This window comes from Gobius niger (assembly GCF_951799975.1).
Source record: "Gobius niger genome assembly, chromosome: 2".
NCBI classification, from domain to species: domain Eukaryota; kingdom Metazoa; phylum Chordata; class Actinopteri; order Gobiiformes; family Gobiidae; genus Gobius; species Gobius niger.
The window spans coordinates 43,261,868-43,285,472 of record NC_136853.1 but is presented as its reverse complement, the minus strand read 5'-3'; the positions used below and the strand labels follow the sequence as shown (position 1 = coordinate 43,285,472).

General features: G+C 39.8%; 1 protein-coding gene across 1 annotated transcript in view; it reads left to right on the top strand.

The window, feature by feature from the left end:
- Nucleotides 1–23,605, top strand: part of col7a1l (collagen type VII alpha 1-like) — a gene marked incomplete at its 5' end in the record, with an annotated part of 157,394 nt that overhangs the window by 100,116 nt on the left and 33,673 nt on the right. Inside the window, 21 exons of the mRNA XM_079552197.1 lie at nucleotides 1,621–2,115; nucleotides 2,192–2,227; nucleotides 3,940–3,966; nucleotides 4,040–4,099; nucleotides 6,495–6,620; nucleotides 8,308–8,379; nucleotides 8,446–8,481; nucleotides 9,014–9,073; nucleotides 9,195–9,239; nucleotides 9,334–9,369; nucleotides 13,074–13,109; nucleotides 13,192–13,248; nucleotides 13,328–13,399; nucleotides 16,935–17,006; nucleotides 17,081–17,116; nucleotides 17,385–17,465; nucleotides 18,104–18,157; nucleotides 19,161–19,214; nucleotides 20,554–20,616; nucleotides 20,688–20,750; nucleotides 20,890–21,006. Coding sequence (XP_079408323.1) covers nucleotides 1,621–2,115; nucleotides 2,192–2,227; nucleotides 3,940–3,966; nucleotides 4,040–4,099; nucleotides 6,495–6,620; nucleotides 8,308–8,379; nucleotides 8,446–8,481; nucleotides 9,014–9,073; nucleotides 9,195–9,239; nucleotides 9,334–9,369; nucleotides 13,074–13,109; nucleotides 13,192–13,248; nucleotides 13,328–13,399; nucleotides 16,935–17,006; nucleotides 17,081–17,116; nucleotides 17,385–17,465; nucleotides 18,104–18,157; nucleotides 19,161–19,214; nucleotides 20,554–20,616; nucleotides 20,688–20,750; nucleotides 20,890–21,006 — 1,698 coding nt within the window. The remainder of the gene's footprint in view (nucleotides 1–1,620; nucleotides 2,116–2,191; nucleotides 2,228–3,939; nucleotides 3,967–4,039; nucleotides 4,100–6,494; nucleotides 6,621–8,307; nucleotides 8,380–8,445; nucleotides 8,482–9,013; nucleotides 9,074–9,194; nucleotides 9,240–9,333; nucleotides 9,370–13,073; nucleotides 13,110–13,191; nucleotides 13,249–13,327; nucleotides 13,400–16,934; nucleotides 17,007–17,080; nucleotides 17,117–17,384; nucleotides 17,466–18,103; nucleotides 18,158–19,160; nucleotides 19,215–20,553; nucleotides 20,617–20,687; nucleotides 20,751–20,889; nucleotides 21,007–23,605) is intronic.

Genomic DNA, 23,605 nt, shown 5'->3' with positions numbered 1-23,605 from the left:
GAGGTGATGGTCGCGGATAAACGGCACAACAACAATGGACCTCAGGTTCGGTGTCTCTGCTTTCAAAATGCCATCAATAACATCCACCTGTGTTGTTGAGAAATGGGTCTACTGTGTACATACATGCCTTTCAGTCATGTGACCTTTGTTGTTATGGCGGCCATTTTGAATACCGAAGTAGCATTTTGTAGCACTACCGCATGTAACAATATCTCTACTATGAAAATGAAAGACAACTGACTGACAGTGACATCTTTATGAACTCACAATCATTGCTCAAGAAGATAACAGTAAAAACACGGCCCCAGAGACGCACGTTTATGTGAAGAAACCAGTGAGTCAGTGTTTAAGATGTTAGCATGCTACCGGTTAGCATTTAGCTTCAACAGCTCAGCTCCGACCTCTCCAAGAGAAAGCCCTGAACCAAACTCCAAACCTTTGCTACAACTTGTAACAGAGCTCAGAGTAAATGATAAATGGTCTCAACTTATATAGCGCTTTTCCACCTACATTAGGCACTCAGAGCTGAGCTGTTCTCCAGATGTGAGCCACACTTGTGTTTATCATGTTGAAGCCATTAGCAGTGGATTGAATCTGTAACTGTTAATGGTTGACAGTTGCTAACCGGTAGCATGCTAACGTCTTGAGCAGCTTAAACACTGACTCAGACTGAGACTCTGTTGACCTGACAAACTGTAAAAATCACAGAAAAAGGTTTTCTGTTTCCTCTTCGATGAGCTAGTTTAGCCTGCCCTGCATAATGCTACTTCAGTATTCAAAATGGCCACGCATGTATAGAAAAAGCTGTATGTCTTACTATGGTACATCAAAAATGGGAGCAAAAGTAGTGTTGCATTTATACTTTTCTTCAGTGTACATTGACATTCTGTAAAATCATTTTCCATGTATTTGCAGCAGCTCACGTCAGGAGCTCACGGTTATAACAGCTTCAATGTAAGTATCATTAATGTGTCCTGTGAACGATAAAAAGAAAAGTTGAGTTCTGTGTGATGCATCTTTCCCAAAACTATTATATTTAGTGGGTACTTGACAGTAGCAGTTGTATATTTTTAAATTAGGGATAAAACAATATATAGTTTTGTGATGATATTGCTATATTGGAATCAGTGTTGTTGTCCCAGCTTTGGTGCTGATTGGTTTAAACCAGGGGTGCTTAAAGTGTGGCCCGGGGGCCAAATGCAGTCCTCAGACACATTTTTAGTGACCATTAGGCCCCACATCCCCGGAGAATTATGCTTTTTACAGCAAGTTTCATAATCACACACACGATTAAAACCTAAAAAACTAAAACATTTTGTGAGGCAGGAAAGGCATTATGGTTTTAGGCTTGAATAAATGTTTGAATAATGGTTTGAACCTCTGCTTGACTGCACTGACCATTGATCTGTATATAATTCAATATGTGGCACTCGATGAGAAGAACAAAGGGCAGAAGACTTACAACCTCAGCCTGGCTAAAGTCATGTATGAATTGTATTTATCATGATACCTATAGTACTGTGACAAAAGTATATTGTCCCATCCGGCTCCCATCTCTAAAATTCATTCTATTTAACACAATATAATTAAACGTTACAACCTCACCATACTTTTTTCCAGAGCAAAACACAAAAAACCCCACATAGGCCCAGCGGTCGGCTCGGGGTAAGGGAGACACCCAGCTACCTCGCTACAGAGAGCGAAAACCTGAATGAAGAAACCACGGAATGGGATACGAAGCCGACAGAGCCGAGCTACGACACGGCTTTGGACGAAGAGGAGGCGAGCGGGGACTACGAGTGGACCACCGACGACGAAGACCTGGACCAGGACGAGCTGGAGGAGGAGGAGGAGAGGGAGAGGGAGAGGCTGGAGATGGAGCGAGAGCATGAGGAGCTGGAGAGAGAGAGGCAGGGGGAGAGAGAGGGGACAGGAGGAGACCTGGACCCGCACCGAGGGGGGACGGATGAAGACGTGGGTCCCGACGTGGACCCGGAGAGGAGCGAAGAGGAGCTGGAGAGGGAGAGGATGGAGTGGGAGAGGCGGAGACAAGAGGGATATGATCACGAACCACAGCAGCCCTACCCTTACCCCCCAGAGTACTTTCTGTTTAAGGTCTCTCCACTAAGATTGGCATAAATCTTTTTTTTTTATGTCGGATAGGCTTCAATAGTTTGTTTTTATGTGACAGGGGCAGCCGGGGGAGAGCGGGGAGCCAGGGCCAAAGGTGAATATGAACACATGTCTGAATGATCCCCACGTCGGTGCTCAACATGTGGAGGAATTGTATAAGGAAAAAACAATGAAAACACGAGGAAAAAACGATGAAATCACTAGAAAAAAACAATGAAAACACGAGAAAAAAACAATGAAAACACGACAAAAAAAATGATGAAAACACAAGAAAAAACGATGAAAACACAACAAAAAAAAACGCTGAAAACACGAGAAAAAAAACCGATGAAAACACGAGGAAAAAAACGAGAAAAAAAACGATGAAAACACAAGGAAAAAACGATGAAAACACGACAAAAAAACGATGAAAACACAACAAAAAACGATGAAAACACAACAAAAAACGATGAAAACACAACAAAAAACGATGAAAACACGACAAAAAAACGATGAAAACACAACAAAAAAAACGATGAAAACAAAACAAAAAACGATGAAAACACGACAAAAAAACGATGAAAACACAACAAAAAAAACGATGAAAACAAAACAAAAAACGATGAAAACAGGAGAAAAAAAACGATGAAAACATGAGAAAAAAAACGATGAAAACACAACAAAAAAAACGATGAAAACAAAACAAAAAACAATGAAAGCTCGACAAAAAATCGCCAAAAACACGACAAATAACTACGAAAACATGACAAAAACACCACAAAAAAGTGACAAAAACACAAAAAAAAACTACAAAAAACATGACGACAACGCTTAAACAATGTGACAAAAATGTTACGATCAAATTTTGCATCTGACTCGTATTAATCCATAAATATTCCACTGTCTCTGAGTTTGGTCTTTATCACAGAAATACATTATTCCCGGAGTTTAGGTGACCTACCTTCTCTCAGAGCTCACGCTGGAGAGTTTTTTTTCTTTCTTCCTTTTTCAAATAAAACGCCTGTAAATAAATTCAGATTAGGGACTTGTGTGGACATTCGGATACAGCCCATGTATTTATGGGCTGTTGAACCACTTTGCTCCTCTCCATGTCTTTGTATCTTTCTTTAGTAGAAACTATATTCATAATTCAGCATTTGTTAAAGCAGTTTTTGAATAATAAGAGAAAGTTTAGATTTTTCTCCAAATTGTTTTCCCCCTTAACTGTTTTCAAACATGACCATATATGGGCGATTCCAGAGATGCCGTCTGTATCTATAGAGTTGCATTGTCCCCTCGGTTAAGGCGGGGGGTAAGAGGTTAATACCGATAACATATAATACATCTGAGATTGACGTAGCAGTGAAGATACCGGCCCTATTGTTGTAGAGAGATTCATGTCTGCCTATTGTTGAACGCACTGAGTCACTGGTAACAACCCACTGATTACACAAATTAAAGCCTCATCATCATCATCATCATCCCCCCACCACAAACACAAAACTCACAATCATCGCTTACAAAAAAAGAAAAGAAAATGCCACTGGTTCATAAAAATATGAACGCCTCACACACAACAGCCTACACTGTCAATCGGAGAGGGAGATCCTTTTTGTGTGGCTGTCGTAAAATAAATAATAAAAGCCCCTCAGATGTTTGCTCTTCTTTCTCCGCGTTTGATGACGGAGTAACGCGAGCATTAATAATTCCCCTTGTGAACGCACGGACAGTTCTGCTTACTCTGCCGATGCTTTTGGTTTTCAAGTTTTATTTTGGCACCTGAAACCTGCCACTCCTCCACTGTCTTTTGTGTCGTTTTTTTTATAGGGAGAATTTGGAGAAAAGGGGCAAAAGGTATTGACACTTATGGGAAATTCTAATTATTATTGAGCTGTGCATGAAAAGTTAAAGTTATTTTCTGTTTTAGGGAGAGCCAGGTATCGGCTACAGAGGACCCGAAGGCCAAGCTGGTCCTCCTGGGCAGAAGGTAATGAGTTCAATCGCTTCTTTGTGGTTGTTTCCTCTACTGCTGAAGCGCTGCGATCTGCACTTCCTGGATTGTTTTGAATTAGAGATGAAACAGGAAACACATGTCCTCCACATTGTCCCTAATCCAGCATCAGATTGTTCCTGAGCAGCAGCTGGGCACTGAAACTGAACATCTGTATTCGCTGTGCAATTCCCACTCCTACCTGCAGAGGGAGCTCCAGGCAAAAAATCCTGACAGGCCCAGGTGTCCCAATATCACTGCCCTGTTCTTACTTTGATATGATTTAAATGTCAATGAAACATACACTGCAAAAAGTACCCTACTAAAACAAGGGAAAAAATCTTAAAATAAGACATTTTGTCTTGTTTTAAGGAAAACATTCTGCCAATGGGGTCAACATTTTTTTCTTGCTAAGAATTCTTATTTCTAGAATATTTTTCTTCTCATAAAACAAGACAGAAACTAAGACTAAATTTAAGCAAATAAATAACTAGAATTAAGCAAAATGTCCTCAGAAAATGGAATAATTCAAGGAAAACATTCTTGTTTAGTGAAAAATTGGGGTATTTTACTTTGTTGCTTGATTTAAGCAAAATGTTCTAAATTACACATATTTTTGGAGGAGGATTCACCTATTGCACATGTTTATAGTGGTAGACACGGGGAGAACATGCTCCACACAGAAAGGCCCCGTCCTGGTGGGAATCGAACCCAGGACCTTCTGAGGCTCTAACCGCTGTGCCACTATGCCGCCCACTTTAAAGAATGGAATGTATTATCTCTCTGTGAGAATCAGTTCTTAAATTAACAGTTGTTGTGATCTTAGTTTGTCTTAAAAATAAGAAAAATATTTTTCTTATTTTTTCTTAAAAATAAGAAAAATATTTTTCTTATTTTTTCTTAAAAATAAGAAAAATATTTTTTGTCTTTGTTTAAGTTTTTCGTTCTTGTTACAAGAAAAATTTGCATGTTTTTAGCAAATATATCTGAACAAGAAATGGCTAGATTTTATTTCTTAAAATAAGATTTTTTTTCTCAAGAAAACTTTGCTCGGCAAAACATTATTACTTTTTAGGGAAAAAATAAGAACTTATTTCTTAAAGTAAGACATTTTTTACTTGCTTAGAATCCACTTTTTGTAGTGTAACATTTCGACACAGGGATGCCTAAAAAACACAAGCATTCATTTTATTATTACGGGTTTGTGTTGGTGTAAAGTATTAAACCTCTTAACCCCCGCCTGAACCAAGCACATTTTCAAAAAGCGCCAAAGCAGCAACGAAAGTGAGGATGACAAAAACGTGGGGGAAAAAAGCAATAAGAGAGTGACAAAAACACGTTTCCATGTTTCCATTGCTGGGTTGCAGGTTCTAGAATGTGATGATGTCAACGGACCCAGCGGGGGGCAGGAGCCAGTTTCTCCTATTAACAGCATTACACTTTAAGAAGTTGTAGCTAAAAAAAATATCATTAATATCAGTCACTGGGTCCATGATCTCTCTGTACAAGACCAAACATTTCCTCAAAAACAAAATAATTTTTCCTCTATATAATAGTATAGGCCTGTAGAACACTGTGATGTCACCTGCAACCCAGCAATAGCTACATCATCGAATATATCATGAAAAATGGTCTGGGTTGTTTGCACTCGATGTGTTAACAATCGAGTATGGAAGACGTTTTGTACCATGTGACCTGTGCCCGAGCCGTGAGGTAAAACTGAGCAAATCTTTGTCATTATTTTCTCTTTTTTTTGCAAACACACAACATAGGGCACAGAAGAAGAGGATTGTGTGTGTGGTCAGAGCATGTGTCGCTATGAACAGCTGCATAACTACAAAAAACAATGAAACAATAAACAAGACAGTAATGAGAAATATTAGTCAACAAATCAAATATTGGTTGAATGGAGGATGATTGTATTGCTGATTTATTTACAGTTATTTGCCGTTTATGTTTTGTTTATTCGGTCAGAGAGCAGGGTGTTCATTTCAGTTTATTTCAAGCAGCTCGTGTGCCTCCATTAGTTTGAAAAAAAAAATAGCCCTGGCTCTGTCTGGCTAAACATTGGGCACATGTATATGGGATCCTTACATGCACATCCTCAGTGAGCCTGTGTCAATGTACATCTGGTAATCCAATTAACACCCCGGCTTTTCAATCGCGCTCTGTTTGATTGACTTTCACTCTTTTAATCTAGAACAAAGTTAAATTGACTTGGTGGTTGTGTTCATTATTTTAATTGTTTTCGAACATTTCAGTGATAAAAGCAAGGACTTCATTGGAAAGCAATTTATTTTAGCGTAATTTAAGGCCCAAATCGTAACATTTACATGAAACGACTGACTCTTAATTATGGCTTTCTCAAGTTTGGTAATGTGTGTCGTCGCAGGGAGAGCCAGGGGAGCCGGGGCCCCCTGGTGCTCAGGGGATACAAGGCATCCGGGGTAACGCCGGCGGGCCGGGCTTCCCCGGGCTGAAAGGACATCCGGGGGATCCTGGAGAGCCCGGCAGAGAGGTACGTCTTTGGATATGGATGAAAGGGTAAATCAACCAACAGTGTGATAGTATTTCTTTAACTTATACTGCACTGAATGACCAGTGGTTCTCAAATTATGGTTCGGGTACCACTGTTGTGACATGGGCTGCGTCAGGTCGTGCTCAGGCTCCTCGGCACAGGTGTCACAGTGATAATCTGCTGCAGCCAGTTTTCAGGACCGAGACTAAATTCACTCTACTTTTGTCATAAAAGGAGACAAAAAAACATAAGAGCTTTCCGGCTTGTAAAACGTCACAGCTAAAGTTACAGCTCCAGTGCCAGTTTGTGTGACGTTATGTGACTGTAAGTAGTTAGATGCTAGCATGCTAAGGTGTTAGCCTAGCAGCTAGGCCCTAGCCTTACCTTAGAGCAGGGGTGATCAAAGTGGGGCCCGCGGGCCAAATTTGGCCCAGCGAAACAATTCTGTTGGCCCGCCAGAGAGTGACCTACTTTTGCGCTGCGTGTGGTTAAAACTCTCTTCCATTCATCCTCAATGGTAAATATGGATGCAGTACACTTTTTGACCACCAGCGTCAAATTGGGGGCGCTGTTTCACTCCTTTCACAAAGTTAAGGAAACACTGTTGTGGTGTCTTGGTATTTATCAATTACAGAGCGTTGTAGCATCAACTTTCACAGTTTTCCAACTTTTATTGCAAAGGCTGTTACATCGACAACAGTATATGTTAAAAGTTGACTTAGAAAAGAATTGATGCTGAACTTTGACACTTTCAAAATAATCTGATGTGGCATTTTCTTTGCGTTAACGAATGAGGTAAAGTTACTGTAGTGTAAATATCTACAGATGTTGATTTTATTCTACTAAAATTAGGCTTTTGCCATAGTTACCATTTGTTTTAATATAGCATGTTATTTGTATAGATAGAATCAAATGCAAATGTGGGCTAGTGAAAAAATACAAAGTAAATCAAATAAAGTAACTTTATAGTTTGCAGTTATATGTGTTTTTCGTGCTTGACATCGGCGTGTTTGGCCCGCGACTCACAGGCACCACTGCCTTAGAGTAAAGCTCTACCTGAAACCTGAAAACAACCATATTGCTGGTTCTAGAATGTGATGATGTCACAGGAGCCAGTTTTCCCTTTTTCCTGGGTTCATGATCTCTCTGTACAACACCAAAAATCTCCTCAAAAACAAAATAATTTTACCTCTATATAATTTTATAGACCTTTAGAACGTTGTGATGTCACCTCCAACCCAGCAATATACCACATGTTTGACAAAGTGGACCAACACTTCCAAATTGTCTGAATCAGCGTTTTGACATTGACATTGGAGACATTTGAAATATATTCTTCTCAATATATGTAAAATTAAATCTCCAATGTTGTGTGACAGGCAAAGAGTAAAGACCTTTGAAAGATGTACAGCTTCCACACTGTATTTACTGTTTACAATGACCTGAGTTTAGATATTCACCTGTTGTCAAGGTATTTGTTTGGATTGTCTTCGTCTTGTATGAACAGAAACAGGCGTCTGGCCACTTTCACTACGTTATTTGAACCGTGCCCCAGAGAAAAACAATTACTTCACATAATTGGACAGTGTGCGATATCAAAAGTGCTGACAGAGTAAACGAATTAAATCCTTTTCCTTAATATCGGACACGTTTTCTGTCTGTGTCTGTGTTTGCGGTGCTGGCGCAGGGAGACAGAGGGAAACGTGGAAAGAACGGATCACCAGGAACACAAGGACCCAGGGGAGCACCGGGCACACAGGTACACACTTTTATTTATAGCATTACTTTATCCATTTGTAACAGGGAATTTTATCTTTTCTCTCAGGGCACTCCGGGAATTCCTGGTTCAAAAGGAGACAAGGTAAAAACCAACTTATGTTTTGTTTTATAACAGTTGTATACATTTATATTACAAGCTTCTGGGAATGATACACTGTAGTACTTTCATTCACTCGACTTTGTGAGCTGCGAAACAATGTTTGGGCTCGGCCGTAATTGCTTTAACGCGACCAATACAAATACATGTTCATTTAACTTAAGACTCTAAGATTTTCTTTTGCAGAATCCATAAAGACTTGATAACTAATGTTAAATTACTAAATTAAATTACTGCTAGATTGTGTGGACAGGGAAAATGTGTGGTCTGAAAACGTGTCTTTTTATGCATCTGAACAAATATATGTGGGATGGGATAATAAGTACGTACTTTGTCCCACTCTTGTTTTTTTTTAATTCTGATTGATTGAAATATAGAGATATCATTTTTCTCCCACACTTGGTGACTATACTGTGCATAAATCAAAAAAACAAATAAAAACAATCAAACTCTGGCTCATCTGGATATTTTCAGTCATTCTGAAGTTACTGCGTATATTTGTGTGTTGTTTCCTCAGGGGGACAGTATTCCTGGAGAGCCTGGAGACAGGGGGTTGGTGGGATTATCAGGGCGAAAGGTAATGCACCAACTGCACATTTTCACCACAAAGGTTTGACCCTGGTATTAAAAATATATATTATATATATATATATAATACATTATATATATTATATAAATGTAAAATGTTTTGTTCTTAGGGTGAAAAGGGGTCACCGGGCGAAAAGGGCACTGCAGGACATATGGTAAACACAATACTTGTTAAACACACATTTGCAGTAGCAATGAAGTGATACACCTCATATTATATTATTTAACAGCTATGATTTAATTTCTCAGGGTCCCAAAGGATTTCGCGGGAGCAAAGGTGAAAAAGTAAGTATAAAAAAATGAATATGGTAACACTTTATAATAATTACTAGCTGAGACCCGGCCTCGCTAGTCTCCACATTTGATATTCTGAGATTATGACTTAGTCCCTATAACCCGTCACTCAGTATAGCTGTAGACCCGCACTAAGTAGACCAGCACCCGTACTCCTTTCTTATAAACTACAACGACAATATGTTCAATAAACTCAGGGAATAGAATTCAAGAGACAGTGGAATATTTTTGGATAAATATTAGGGGTTCAGCTCTAACGGTTTGGTTGGTGGTTTGGTGCATCACGGTGCAAGTGCAATCTAAGAAATAATAAGTTGGTTTTGAAATGAAATAGCCTAATGATCGTTATTAGACAGTATTTATAACCTTTCAAAGCGCCCCCCCGCCGATTTCTGGGAAATAAACATGGCGGCGCCCTTATGGAGCTTAAGCCCCGCCCTACTCGTGATTTTATAATATAGATACAACAAACGTGATCACATGTGGGTTCATGGACGACTTCATCCCTGAATTAAACGTCTAACTACTGTAATGAATGTGCATGGAAATCTTAATGATTCAACATGATCATGAGGATCACATAAGAATACCATGAATTCACTATTGAATTACTATGCTGGAAATCTAGTTGAGGGCATTTTGTGTGCCCTCAACTAAAGTGGTGCATTTGTATTTTGTATTTGTATTTATTTATTTAAAAGGGACAATGCATTTACACAAAGTACAGTATACTTAAAATGCAGGATTATAGCTCAAGCTAATTTCCATCCTCTGTCCCCAACCGGACCAGGCCCGGCTACACCACTCACTCTGCAGAGCATCAATCAGCATCATTACCCTAAACTTTTTAACCTGTTAAAAACCTTAGTCCTGAAGAAGAAGCAATGTTTTCTATTGGATTTTTTGTGTGGAAAAAACAATTATATAACTTTTATTACGAATTATTACCAGTACATAAGTACAGCATAACCAAACAGAATCTCCAGAGCTGGTCTTTAACAGGTTAAAAGTTCAGGATAATGCACCACTTTAGGTGAGGGACATAATCATAATGAAATCATGATGTATTAAGGACTAGCCAATGATAAGTTAATGATTGACGTATATTTTATCCTATAAAGTTATACTTTGTGTTCTTAATTTGCAAGTAGATTTCTGCCAGTATGAGTCATGATGTTCATGTATGATCCTCATGATCATGATTGGTTGATTATTTTATTGTCATTTCATTGCCGTTATAGTGAATTCATGGTATTCTTATGTGATCCTCATGATCATGATGAATCATTAAGATTTTCATGTACATTTATTACAGTAGTTAGTCATCCATGAACCCACCTGTGATCAAGTTTGTTCCTGAGAAGTCCTGATGTAGTAATGCATGAATGTATCATGTATCATTATTATAAAGTGTTACCTGAATAACTTTAAAATGACACTGCAAGAGTTTATTTTTGAGAGTGATATTTTTAGACCGCACCGAATGTTTTACACTTTTTAGGAAACGGACCGTAATTAAGCCCCAAATTGTGTCCTCCATTTTGTGATTAATTGACACAAACATTGACTCAAGGGCAGTTTTTGCGTCACTGGTAAAAGTTGGCAGTGAAACGTTGGCATTTGAACGTGTGTCATCTCAAAGGCATCCGTCTGTTCCAAGTGCAGAGGTGGAGAGTGATAATGAGTTACACTAACATCTTTTGCAATTACTTCAGGATATTTGTTCACTGCATTCTCCAGATTGTGAGATAATCAAAGTAATGAGCTGGAGCACAAGCCATTAATGCAAACCGTACCCCATAACCTACCTGTTTTTATTTTCACACTGTTTTGAAGCAACAATAAGGGAGCAAACATTTTGGCTTCCCCTCCCCCAAGTCAAAAGTGACACAATCTTTATGTCGACAAAAAGGATTTGGAAGATTGTTTAGTGTAGCGGTCAGCACTTATACGCCACACAGCTAAAAGGTCCTCATTTCTGTGCCAATTGGGGCAATTGGGGGAATTTGTCATGTTGTTCAAGTGGATTTTACTCAAAATCAACTTTCAATCATCTTATAACGGTTCAGTTTAATGACAGAGCACTCTTATTAAACACCGTTATATCATCCTCAAATAGTTCCTGGATTCTTAACCCTGAAAAACAGAAAGGTTAACGGGGGATTAAATTAAGCACTGACCTGGAGGAGCCAATCAAGGTCTTCCCCAGCTCTAACCTAACCATTGATGCCATTTAATTCTTGCACATTATTTCAAATTATAAAATGTAAAATATCAATGTCGAGGCACCAAAAATTATGTTTTTAAGTCCATTTTTATGCAACTCAAGGCAAGTTCATTTGTAGAGCACAATTCATACACAAAGAAATTCAAAGTGCTTCACAGTTGCATGAAATTACAAGAAAACAGATCAAATCAATAAAACATCAAAATGAAAATTAATCAATTACAGTGAAAGGCAAGAGTGCAGATAAAATACTTCAGTTGTCATATGCACGGGTGAAAAGAACTGCTTTCAGCCTGGATTTGAACATTGTCAGATTTGAGGCCTGTCTCACATCCTCATGAAGACTGTTCCATATTTTAGCTGCATGAAACTGAAACGCAGCCTCACCGTGTTTATTATTGACTCTGGGAACCACCAGGAGACCCCTCCCTGAAGTTCTCAGGGCCCGAGATGATTCATACAGTCGTATGGTCATATGGTCATGTATGGTATGTCGCGCTGGCTCGTTCATAAAGTTATCGAATTTACTTACTTTACTTTACTCCCACGTCTTACAGAGCTGGGCTGTACCATCTTCTCAAACGGGGGAAACACGGGGACAGCACAGCTGCCCTTTATTGATCAGGAGCGTCAGCGCCGCCGCGGCTCAGAGGCAGAGGAGGAATGAAGCGCGATTTGAAGTTGTTGAACATTAAAACTGTATTTTCAGCACATGTTGGCTCAGTAGGGCAAATATCAAAGAACAATAAAAGAAACAATACTTAATATTGGGCAGGAAAAAAAACTGGTCTTGAGAAGGGCAAATAAAGGGCACAGGGTAAAGGGGCAGGTGCTTGAGCACCACCTGGGCTCTATCTGTGCACGTCCCTGAGTTTAGAGCAGTTTATGCCCACTTTAATGTTTTTCAGTTTCCCTTTAAAGAGAGTAGAGTACACATCTGCAAAAGAAATTATTTATCGCAGTGTGACTTTCTTGGTTAAATAAAAAGTTTTCTATTATATTCTATTATATTCAATTCAATAGTTTGCACATTACTGTAAGTTTGTCTGTTTACAACAACAAAACATAATCATAAATATAATTAATTGAGACATCAGAGCAGTGGCACCCTTTGTACCTGAGTCACTGCTTCATAAAGTACATTTAGTTATTATTTTGAACCACGCTCGACTCTTCCCAGTTCTGCAGAAGTGTAACTTGGACCAGGCGCCACTTTGTCCACTGTAGAGGATGCATATTTGTCCCTTCTTTTCTTCGCCACTCAAGCATGATTTATTAATCACACTCAATCAGGCAGCAGCTGACCTTTCACGTTGCCACAGGAGAAGAAATTGAACTTAATTGCACCACAATGTAAAGCAATTCGCGGAAAAAACGGTCATCAGACCCTTCGACACTAACTTGACATATGAGAATTGCCCATAGGTAAATATACAAATGTCACTCATGGAAATTGTGTTCCATTTAGGGAGGACGTGGGGTTCCTGGCATCAGAGGAGAAAGGGTGAGATTGTTTCACAGCTAGACCAAGATAAGATATGATATGACACAGTGTTAATACTATAATTTAATTCATTCATTAATAGGGGAGTGTGCTTCAAATCCAAGGCCCTCGTGGGTTCAAGGGGATCAAAGGAGACGCGGTGAGTTTAGTTCCCCAGCATTGCCTTAGTAATGAAACCTAAAACATTTACTACAGTGTTTATTATTCGATGTGTTCAGGGGGAGAGAGGTCCACCTGGTTTTGATGGCGATAAGGGAGAAAAGGGAGAAGACGGTCCCCCAGGATCGAAGGTAACCGTTATGTTGTCAGTAATAAAATTGTGATTTATATCAGAGGGAATCCTGCTGTTGTTTAGGTGTGTTTTTTTCATGTACCAATTGGCTTGTCGCACGGTATGGCTATGCTAGTTCCTCTGACCTGAAGTTGTAAGCACCAGTACTTCCTGTCTGTATTCTTTTCCTGGAATAATAATCATATTGTCTAAAGATTATGTTGCGGGCAGTGAGTTCCTGGTAGATGATCATTTACTGTGTGTTCAAATCTTGATGTAGGATAGAACAAGTTCAGATCGGAGACACCTGTGATCATAAAGGATTGATAGTTTGTCTTGAAGCTAAAGGCTAACATGCTATAAAAGAATTGAATAAAAGGCACTAATTCAATTTGTATAATGCATAAAAGTAGTGTTAGCTAGGGATGCACCGATACCGATACCAGTATCGGGTATCGGGCCGATACCACAGGCTTGTACTCATTCATGAGGTCCCGATACCAGAAACCGATACCATTTGACGTGCGGCCAGCGCACCTACGAGGCGCAGCTACGAGGCGCAGCTCTCAGCTGAGGAGAGAAGAAGCAACAAACTGGAGAATTCTTTAGTGTAAATACAATAATCCACATAGAGCTGACTTTATTACAGACTGCGCTCTCTAAATCAGAGTCTGAGCTGGATTTAACCAGAGCTTAATGTTGTTAGTGCAGCAGCGTCTGCAGTGTTTACAACATACAGGCTAACGTTGCTAACTCGTGGCTAGCAGTTTTGGCCATTCTGACGCCGTTTTATGCCCAGCGGTTTATTCATCTGAAAAACTAACCCAGCGACTAAAAAGTCCTCAGAAAATCCAAATGAAAGACATACAGCATGTTTATATTGAGCAAAAATGAGCTGCGGCAGAACAATGAAAACGCTGCAGCTACTCGCTAAGTTACTACAAACACACGAGAAAATCTACAGGAGCTGAAGTAAAGACGAAAAGAGACCATTTAAGAAACATCTCAATACTATTGTTAAATAAAAACACATAAATGAATAAAGCTCAGGCATTGAGAGCTTTTGGACATGAGCTTTTCTGTCTATGATGGACAGTGCAATAAAAATTAAAAAATTATATTGAATGAAAATAAAAATAAATAAATAAATGGCATCAGCACAATTCTAATATAACTGCTCTAAAATGTGTCGCCTACTTTACTTAAGGAAATGTACATGAGTAAATTCACTAATTACAAACCAATCTGCTGTGAAAAAAGTAAGAATGTTGAAGAAAATGCCTTGTACTCGCATCAGTATTCGGTATCGGCGAGTACTTAAATCCAAGTACTCGTATCGGTTTTAGAAAAAGTGGTATCGGTGCATCCCTAGTGTTAGCCTTTAGCTTCAAGACAAACTCACTGATCCTTATAAACATAGACGTCTCCTCTACGGAAATATTTACACAGTACAGCAACTTGTTTACCTGCAGTAAGTGATCATCTACCAGGAACTCACTGTCCACCACAGACTCTTTAGGAAATACGATGATTCGAACGGGTCAAGGCTAAACTTAATGGAAATTAATACAAACAGGAAGTACTAGCGCCCACAACTTCAGCTCAGAGGAGCTAGCGTAGCCACATTGTGCAACAAGCCAATTGGACCTCTTGGCAGGGTTCTGATATTGCTACAGTACCACCTCCTAGTGGTACTGTAGGAGGACTCCAGGAGGTTCACTGTAATATATGGAATCCAATGGGGACTTAACACGTGACAAAAACAACTCAAAAGCCTGGCTCTGAAGACTTTTATCACTGAGGGCTGTGGCATATTGCTCCAGATTTGTAAAGTTTGAAGTGGGCTTTGATTAACATGCCCTGGGGAACTGTGGAGGCTTGTTGCTGCGCTGTCCGCCCAACTGGGGCTGAGTTTCCCCGCATTTTTGACCTTTTCAGCATCATGTAGGAGGAGACTTGGCTGCCATCATGGATTCTCTCTCGACTTGTGTTCTTCGTGTAAATGTGGAGGAGTGAGGAATGGCGTTCTACTAATAATGTTTCCATAGTGTGTATGTAAGGATTGGTGTTCTTTTAGTTTTAGTTTTATTTTTGATTTGTAGATGCATATTTTTTCCACATATTCATTAAGAGAACCGGAAATGTTAGCATCCTATCAAGACTGACGGAAGACAGGATGTTTAGTTATATCGACCAAATAACGGCAGGCCTTGTGATTTACTCCTAACCCTGCCACATTCCTGTTTCTCCTCATAGATACAGACGGCATCTCGTCATAGAAGGGGGCGTGGCTTCGCTGTGGGGGAAATAGAATCTTTTGGGAAGCACAATTATCCACAATTTTTAGCCGTTTTCTGGCGAATAAACTTATTTATCCCATACAAATAAAGCCAAGTCTAAATCAGGCCCGTATGGATGTTTATTCACAGCAGATTGTTCAGTAGAAGCAAAAAAACAGCAGTCGTAGCTGGCGCTAGCGAGCGTTAGCATTACCACGATGCTAACATGATGCTCCTCTCCATGTCTTTGTATCTTTATTTAGCAGAAAACTATATTATAGAATTCAAGAATCCAGAGATGCCAGCATCTCTGGAATCGCCCATATATGGTCTTTTTTTTTTTTTTAACAGTTACGGGGGGAAACAATTTTGAAAAAAATTATATTTTCTCTAATTATTCAAAAACTACTGTAACAAACGCTGAATTATGAACATAGTTTCTACTAAATAATGATACAAAGACATGGGGAGGAGCAAAGTGGTTCAACAGCCCATAAATACATTAAAAAATGGAGAATGCTAACTTGATGCTACATGTTAGCATCGGGCTAATGCTAACGGTTAGCTCGCGCTAGCTACAACTGCCGTTTTTTCACTTCTACTGAACAATCTGCTGTGAGAAAATATCCATATGGACCCGATTTACACTTGACTTTATTTATGTGATAAATAAGTTCATATTCCACCAGAAAACGGCTAAAAAGAGGGAAAATTGTGCTTCCCAATAGATTCTATTTCCCCCTCAGCGAAGCCACGCCCCCTTCTATGACGAGATGCCGTCTGTATCTATACCCCTTACGGGTACTAGCAGACCGGCAAATATGCGAGAAAAAAACATTAAAAAAAACTGTTAAAAACAACCATCAATATTACTGAAACTCAATGGAGAGTTACTGAACCTACTTATTTCTCAGACTCATTAGCCAAAAATGCTAAATGCTGCTGCTAAAACAGTAATATTTGCAGAAATCAATACTTAGCGTAGCTGCTGTGCTGTTAGCATTTATCTCTGCTTACCCGGATGTACAGATTTTGGTAAATATTACTTTTATAGCAGTAGGTACGGCATTTTTCGCTAATGGGCCTGATAAATAAGTATGTTCAGTAACTCTCTGTTGAGTTTCAGAAATATTGATTGTGGTATTAAAGAGTTTTTTTGTACTTTCTCGCAGATCCCGGGACCCAGAAGTAGAGCTGTGACATCACCACTTAGCAAACGTATATCAGTTGTACTGGCTTATGAATAACCTTTAAACTTCATCCTCATCCGGGCAGGGTTTAAAAGGGGACGCCGGGACTAAAGGTGCAATAGGCCGCTTTGGAGCCAGAGGGCCGGTCGGTCAGAAGGCAAGTACAGTACATTATTTGAATATGTTTTACACCAGTAGTAACATTGAAATAAGTTCTGTTTGTTTCTTCAGGGAGATACCGGGGAGCCTGGTCTTAATGGAGTAATGGTATAGTATGATTCATTGTGTCAGCAGATAAAGCACCATTAACAACTAATTAAGGCCACGATGCAGTATAATTGGAACGACAGTAGCTTAGCCTAGCGACAGTTGGCCTCTAATCTGTATGGGTTGTGTTCATAAAGAGCATGATTTACTGGTTATTTAGGTGCTTTAGTAGCAGATGATTAGGTAAAGATTAAGCATGCAGTTATAAAGTATTACCATTTCCCCCTTGCATCACATACTGTTTTAATATACGAATGCGGCTCCACAGGGTCATAATGGAGACGATGGAATAGACGGAGCCAAGGGAGACAAAGGTGACACTGGACTTCATGGGGAGAAAGGAAGTCAGGTACAATTACAGATACATGGGGCATTTGTCTCTTTGTTTGGATCATATTTTTGTTATTTACTCCCTGTATTTCTCCTTGAGACAACTGGTCAAAGATATATATACAAATAAATTCATGTTTTCCCTTTTGTTGAATTGAAGGAATCCTCAATAAATAACACATAATTCTAGTTCTAGTTTTTAATAAGTGATATTGTGAAAAAATAAGCCTCACACAAAAATTCATTGTCTACTCTTTCAGAACAAACATTGTGGGGACACTTAAACTGTCAAAGGGATGGTGAATGGACAAACATAGTCACAACATTTTCAAATGAAAATCTCGATTATTGGTTAAAGAGCTGCGTACAAGGAATTCATGGTGTTGGGTATAAAACTTATCTGTCTAAAAAAGACAGACTTATTGCATTTATTGCTTAGCTATCAAATAAAGCACCAATGTATGTTTAATTGGCTAAATGTATTTTTTTTATTCCATTGGGAAATGTGCTTCACACAAAGTAAATTAATTTTCTCATTTCGTTTGAAAGGACCTTCAGGGCATGGCTCTGTCTTTGGGGCTTTCACTAACTCATGTCCCAAGCGCTCATTTTCTTCTCTCCAGCTGTTATAAAGTACAAATGCCCTGTGTTTTGCAGGGTGATGCTGGTGAACCAGGTTTACCTGGAGACAATGGGCAGAACGGGGAGAAGGTACATCACACTCAGTGTCAGCGTTTTAGGTCAGAGGTTCTCAACTGGTGGGTTGGGACCAATGGCTGCGGGTTGCTCTGCTTCGTCACCATGACGCTAGGGGCCATCATTGCCCTCCATTGGCCTCCATTGCCCTCCATTGGCCTCCATTGGCCTTCATTGGCCTCTATTGCCCTCCATTGCTGTAATACTTGCATCTAGTGGCGGCAAAACAAGCTAGTTTTCCATTAGAAAGCATCGCACTTTAGACATGTTTTAAACAACTGTAAAGCCTGTTGCCTCATTTTTTTCTACGTACAGAAAAAGTACAGAATCACTTCTGTCCATTAAAATGACTCTTATTGGGCTTTTTTAAATCATATGTTAATCAAGCATCATAACTTCTTATTTAATGCTTATTGAACAACCATTTTTGAGGACAGTATTTTATGTTGTATTTTACAAGTCTAAGTTGATATGTGTAAGTAAGTAAGTAAGTAAGTAATCTTTATTTATATAGCACGTTTCACAGACAAAGGCCAAGTGCTTCACAACAATGTGGGTCACAACAACACAGAAATCATAGCAGCCCAAAAGTAGCTAGTTAAAAGCTTGAACAAATAAATGTGTCTTAAGGTCGCTTTTGAAAGAATCAACAGAGTCAATAGAGCGCAAAGAGGGTGGAAGATCATTCCAGAGCCTGGGAGCAACAGCCTGGAAGGATCGGTCACCTCTAGAAAACTCGTACGTGGAACCTTTAGCAGATTCTGATCCACAGACCTCAGAGCGCGCGCAGGGGTGTAAGGCTGGACCAGAGCATTGATATAATTGTCGCGGCTTAACCTGGCTAACACCAGACTGCTGTGTGCGCTCGAATCATTTCGAACTGCACAGCAGTTAAATATCACTTGTGATTTTCGCGGCTTGTCATCCCAGTGTGATTGTGGCTCCCGACGCCACACCAGCTGAGAACCACTGCTTTAGCTGCATGTTTCATATGGTGTCAATTCATGTATGCTTTTAGGGATTCCGGGGGATTCCTGGTCGAACTGGGAGTCCAGGACTGCGTGGAGAAAAAGTAAGTGAGCTTTTGTCGGCTTTTACAGACTTTCTCAAAGATGTAATTAGTCTTTGAGCGTCTCAAGCTTAGATTCCTTGTGTAGCAGTTAGGAGTATTTTCTCTCTGATCACATTTATATTTGGCCCCCTCTAGGAAGACAAACTTTTAACTGTATTCTACATCAAGTGATTTCCTTTTTAAACCTAAACTTGGAGTTCATCCACAGGAGTTAAAGAAGGGTTGGCACAAGCCTGATATGGGCCTAACACCTGAAAAATGTTTTATGTCTATCACTTTCCATCAAAAGCACAAGTTGGAAAAGTCCTATGTCTGTTTTTTTCCTGTCATTCACAATGTTAGCCATTTGGGTCTTGAGTTCTGAAGTCTCTGAAGCTACATCCCAGATTTACCAAATTCACCACACATTTTATCAGGAGTGTATGAAGATTAAATGCATACCGTAAATTCTCTAATACTGGCCTGTATTCCATTAGTGGCCGGGTCTCTAACAGAGGCCGGGTTTGCGGCTGGTGAAGACAAATTAAAGCCGGTCTCTAAAACAGGCCGGGGCTTTTATTAGAAACTATAGCGGTAGAAATATTCCCCATGATAGGAATTTGTCTCATACTTGTGTAAATGAAAACTCACGTGCAGGAAGTAAACAAAGGGGAACCCGGGCCGAGGGGGACGCTGCGGAGGAGCTGATCCGAGCTTAACTTTGACACAGATTTAGCCACTTTTCAAACCTCCTGTGACTATATGTGGAAACAGGGAAAGCAACAAATGTTATGTGACCCTCCAGGGTTTTAATAAAGTCACCATCGCGTCTTCAAAGCACGTCCAGCTGCTCCGTGTGCAGGTCAGTCCCACGCCTCAAAATAACTCCTCCGATCAGCGCGAGCGTCTCGTCTTCTCTCGGGTCAGTCTCATGATCGATCACAAACACAAACGCTCCGTCTAAACTCGCCTTTTACACAAGAAAACAACAAATAATCCGGTCTGCGGTAAAAACGAAACAGAAACCTGAAGTGACACTGATGTCAAAGCTCCGCTAACAGCAACGAAACACTTCCTGTTGTCCCGACAAAATAAAAGGCGTCAATGTTCCAGCCGCTGGGAGAGGGTTTGCAATGTTCATTAATAAATGAACCTAATATTTTAGGTGCAAATGGACACAAATCTCGTTTTTCTTTGTTTTCCTGGTCGTCCGTTTTGCTCAAATAGAAATAAAGGCCTGTCTCTAATTGTGGCCTGGTTCCAATAAAGGCCTGGTCCTAGATGCCCTTGAGTAAATAAAGGCCCGGGCCTATATTAGAGCATTTACGGTAATAAACAACTGGCTTGTCTTTGTCAACAGGGCGACATGGGGTTACCTGGAACACCTGGGATTCCGGGGTTAAATGGACTCACAGGACGAAAGGTAACTAATCTGCTAAGTTTTATAATTAGAAGTCCTCCATGTATGATTTCAAAATGAACTTTCCTCTTTAGGGCGATAAAGGACAAGGTGGACTCGATGGAGCTGACGGGGAAATCGGAGAAAAGGGAGACAAGGTGAGTGACTTTCTAAAACTGAGAGGCTCTATTTTGCCGAATCACAAAAGGATTCCAATAGAAATAGAGTATCATTAACATCCAACGCTATATTCATGACATAAAAGTTGCACCTTTTATTGAAGTTTCCCTCTTTCAGGGCGATGCTGGGTTCTCTGGATTTCCAGGGTTTAAAGGTTCAAGCGGAAACCCAGGCAGAGACGGCGACGAGGGGCCACACGGAGCTCCCGGACCAAGAGGCAACACTGGACCCAAAGTAAAGCTTTTTTTTAATCGCCATGTCAATGAAGTTTAGAGTTTATTCTTTGTGTAGAAGATGTGTGTATCATCATCATCTTTATCTATCCGACTCTAAGTCTATATTAATCTGTACATTAGATTTCGCACTAAAGTACATACAAAAGTACATACACGAGCTGAGAGAAAACAGCAGACTGGCTTTTTCAAAACGATTCTAAATCAACAATGGGCTTTTACAGAGAAGCCTCTTTAAATCTGCACCACAGTGGGGCTATACAAAGGAGTGCAATATCTGAACAGCTGGGTTTTTACAAAGGGTTTTTACAAACACAAAAATGTTGGCTTGGACATAAAGATTAATGTCGTCATCGTCACAGAACTGATCTGTGATGACGTGACCCAGATACAACACTCATCGTCTGGCCAGATAAATGAAACACTGGGAAACATACAATCAGTCTTTGTCCCCTTTGGTCCGGCAGATTAAAACAACATTATTTGCATTATTGGTTGTATTATACAGCGTGTCATGTTTGATTTCATAATAAGAAAATATCAATAGTCAAGAGAACATTTCTAAATCGTTGACGTGCATGAAATGATTTACAACAGTGTCACCAATTACACAACCTTTTTTTTACCCCATTCCTCTCCCCAAAGGAGGCTGAGGCCGTATCGCCCCACTGAACTTGCATCCTCTGATTTGAGTTCCACTAAACCAAGATCCTTATGATGCCGTCGGGTCTTTGCTTTAATTGAGCTTCATTCTGTCAAATGCTTTAGTTGCGTCAATAAATCCCATTAAATAAATCTCACAGTAAAGTTTTGTCTAATGTACAACTGCACCGTCTCCTTCAAGTATTTTCTCAAGAACTGTAGATATGACACTATAAAGTTATCAGCCTATAGTCGTCCAGGCTGCAAATTCTTTTTTTCAGGTATGTTCTGCCATCAACCAATCACAAGTGATACATTTGAAACGTCATGCATAAATAAACCAATCAGCTTAACCCTGACCTTGCGCTTGCCACAAACCTTAAGGATAGTGGGCTGGAGCCTAATCTTAATACATCTCTGATTGGATGAGAAATGTACTCAGTGGCAGAAAATTCTGAACATTGTTTTTGGGTCCAGACTCCCAACTTTTGCAGCCTAATCTTTGATGACAGGCACAAGAGTGACAGACTACTGTCTGTCACTAGCGAGTCAGGGAGAAGTGCAGGGGTCATGAACCCAGTAAAGCACAATGACAGCAGCGTTTGGACCGGCATGCTTAAGGTATTCAGACAGTTGAGCTGGTACTTCCTGGACTTCACACAGAGTAATAGTCACTGCATCTCGATTATCAATCGTTCCTGCTTTAAAGGGCTCACTGTGTACACAGTTAAATAGAGCAGAGCTGCCTCCACAGTTCAGTTCTATCCTCTGGCCCAGACACTCCCTCTATGACACTGTCGTGGTTTAACTGTTCAGGAGCTCAGACCTCGTTTCCAAAGCCAACAACACTATTTATTAGAGAGTCATTTTTCAGTTTGCACTCATTTTTTGTTCACTTTTACTTGTATGACAAATAGCTTCGCACGTCGGCTTCCATCAACAGGTGCGCCGGAGAGGTCATGCATAAAGCTCTCATATTATAATATATACATATATGATTGATTAATAGGAACCCACTAAATCCAGCTATAGAGAGATCGATGGAGAGGCTGGAGACAGATGGATGGATGAGCCAGTCTCAATTATTTTCATAAGAAATATCCACAAAATCAAACACAAATGTTGAAGTTGACCACACAGTATGTGTGTGTGATCAGCCTCTATATTAATCCATCGATTCCACAAATCCCTGCTGTAAAAGGCTCCTGTCTTAATCAGCATAGACCTATACAAACCCATCAATAACAAGAACATGAGGTCATCCTGACAGCCCTTCTTATTTAAACAGTCCATACATAATCAAATGCAGTAAAAAAGTTCCATTATAAAACTCTTCTAAAACGACAGGATGAAACTTTTTGATGCCTAAATGTCATGCTCTTGTGTTTGAGCTGCGGCACATTGTGACTGTTATTTGTTGTGTCATTGTCAGCTCTGTCAGAGACGGAAATAGAAAAGTCTCTTTATTGAGTCAAGATATTAATCACTGCTTTCCTAAACATTTCGGACAACTCACAATGTGGGCTTTTTAAAAAGCAAGCAAGAAATGTTTACATTACTGTGCGTCTAATAGAAGAGATTGAAGAAAGAAGCATGAATGAAAACATCAGGCAATTTGAGGGGCAGTAGTCAGCAGTCAGTAGCAGCTAATGAACCTCCGCTGGGCTTTTAAACTCTTTATAGATTTTTTTTGCCCAGAAAAAAAAGGTCAGCTGACTACCTGAAAAAAAGTATGTAGCCAAAGTGTAGAGTGACCATAGACATACAATAACAGAGCAAAGGACTGGCATTGTCACTGTCTGCTTTAATCTGAAGGACTTGTGAACACAGGTCTATTTTGGTCAGCAGCTTTCCGGTTGATATCTTGCTCAATTAGTTCCTTTCAGCTACAATTACATGACCCTCGCTGTTGGCAGAGAGTGACCATTCCACAACAATAAAGAAAGCTTTCATAGTTG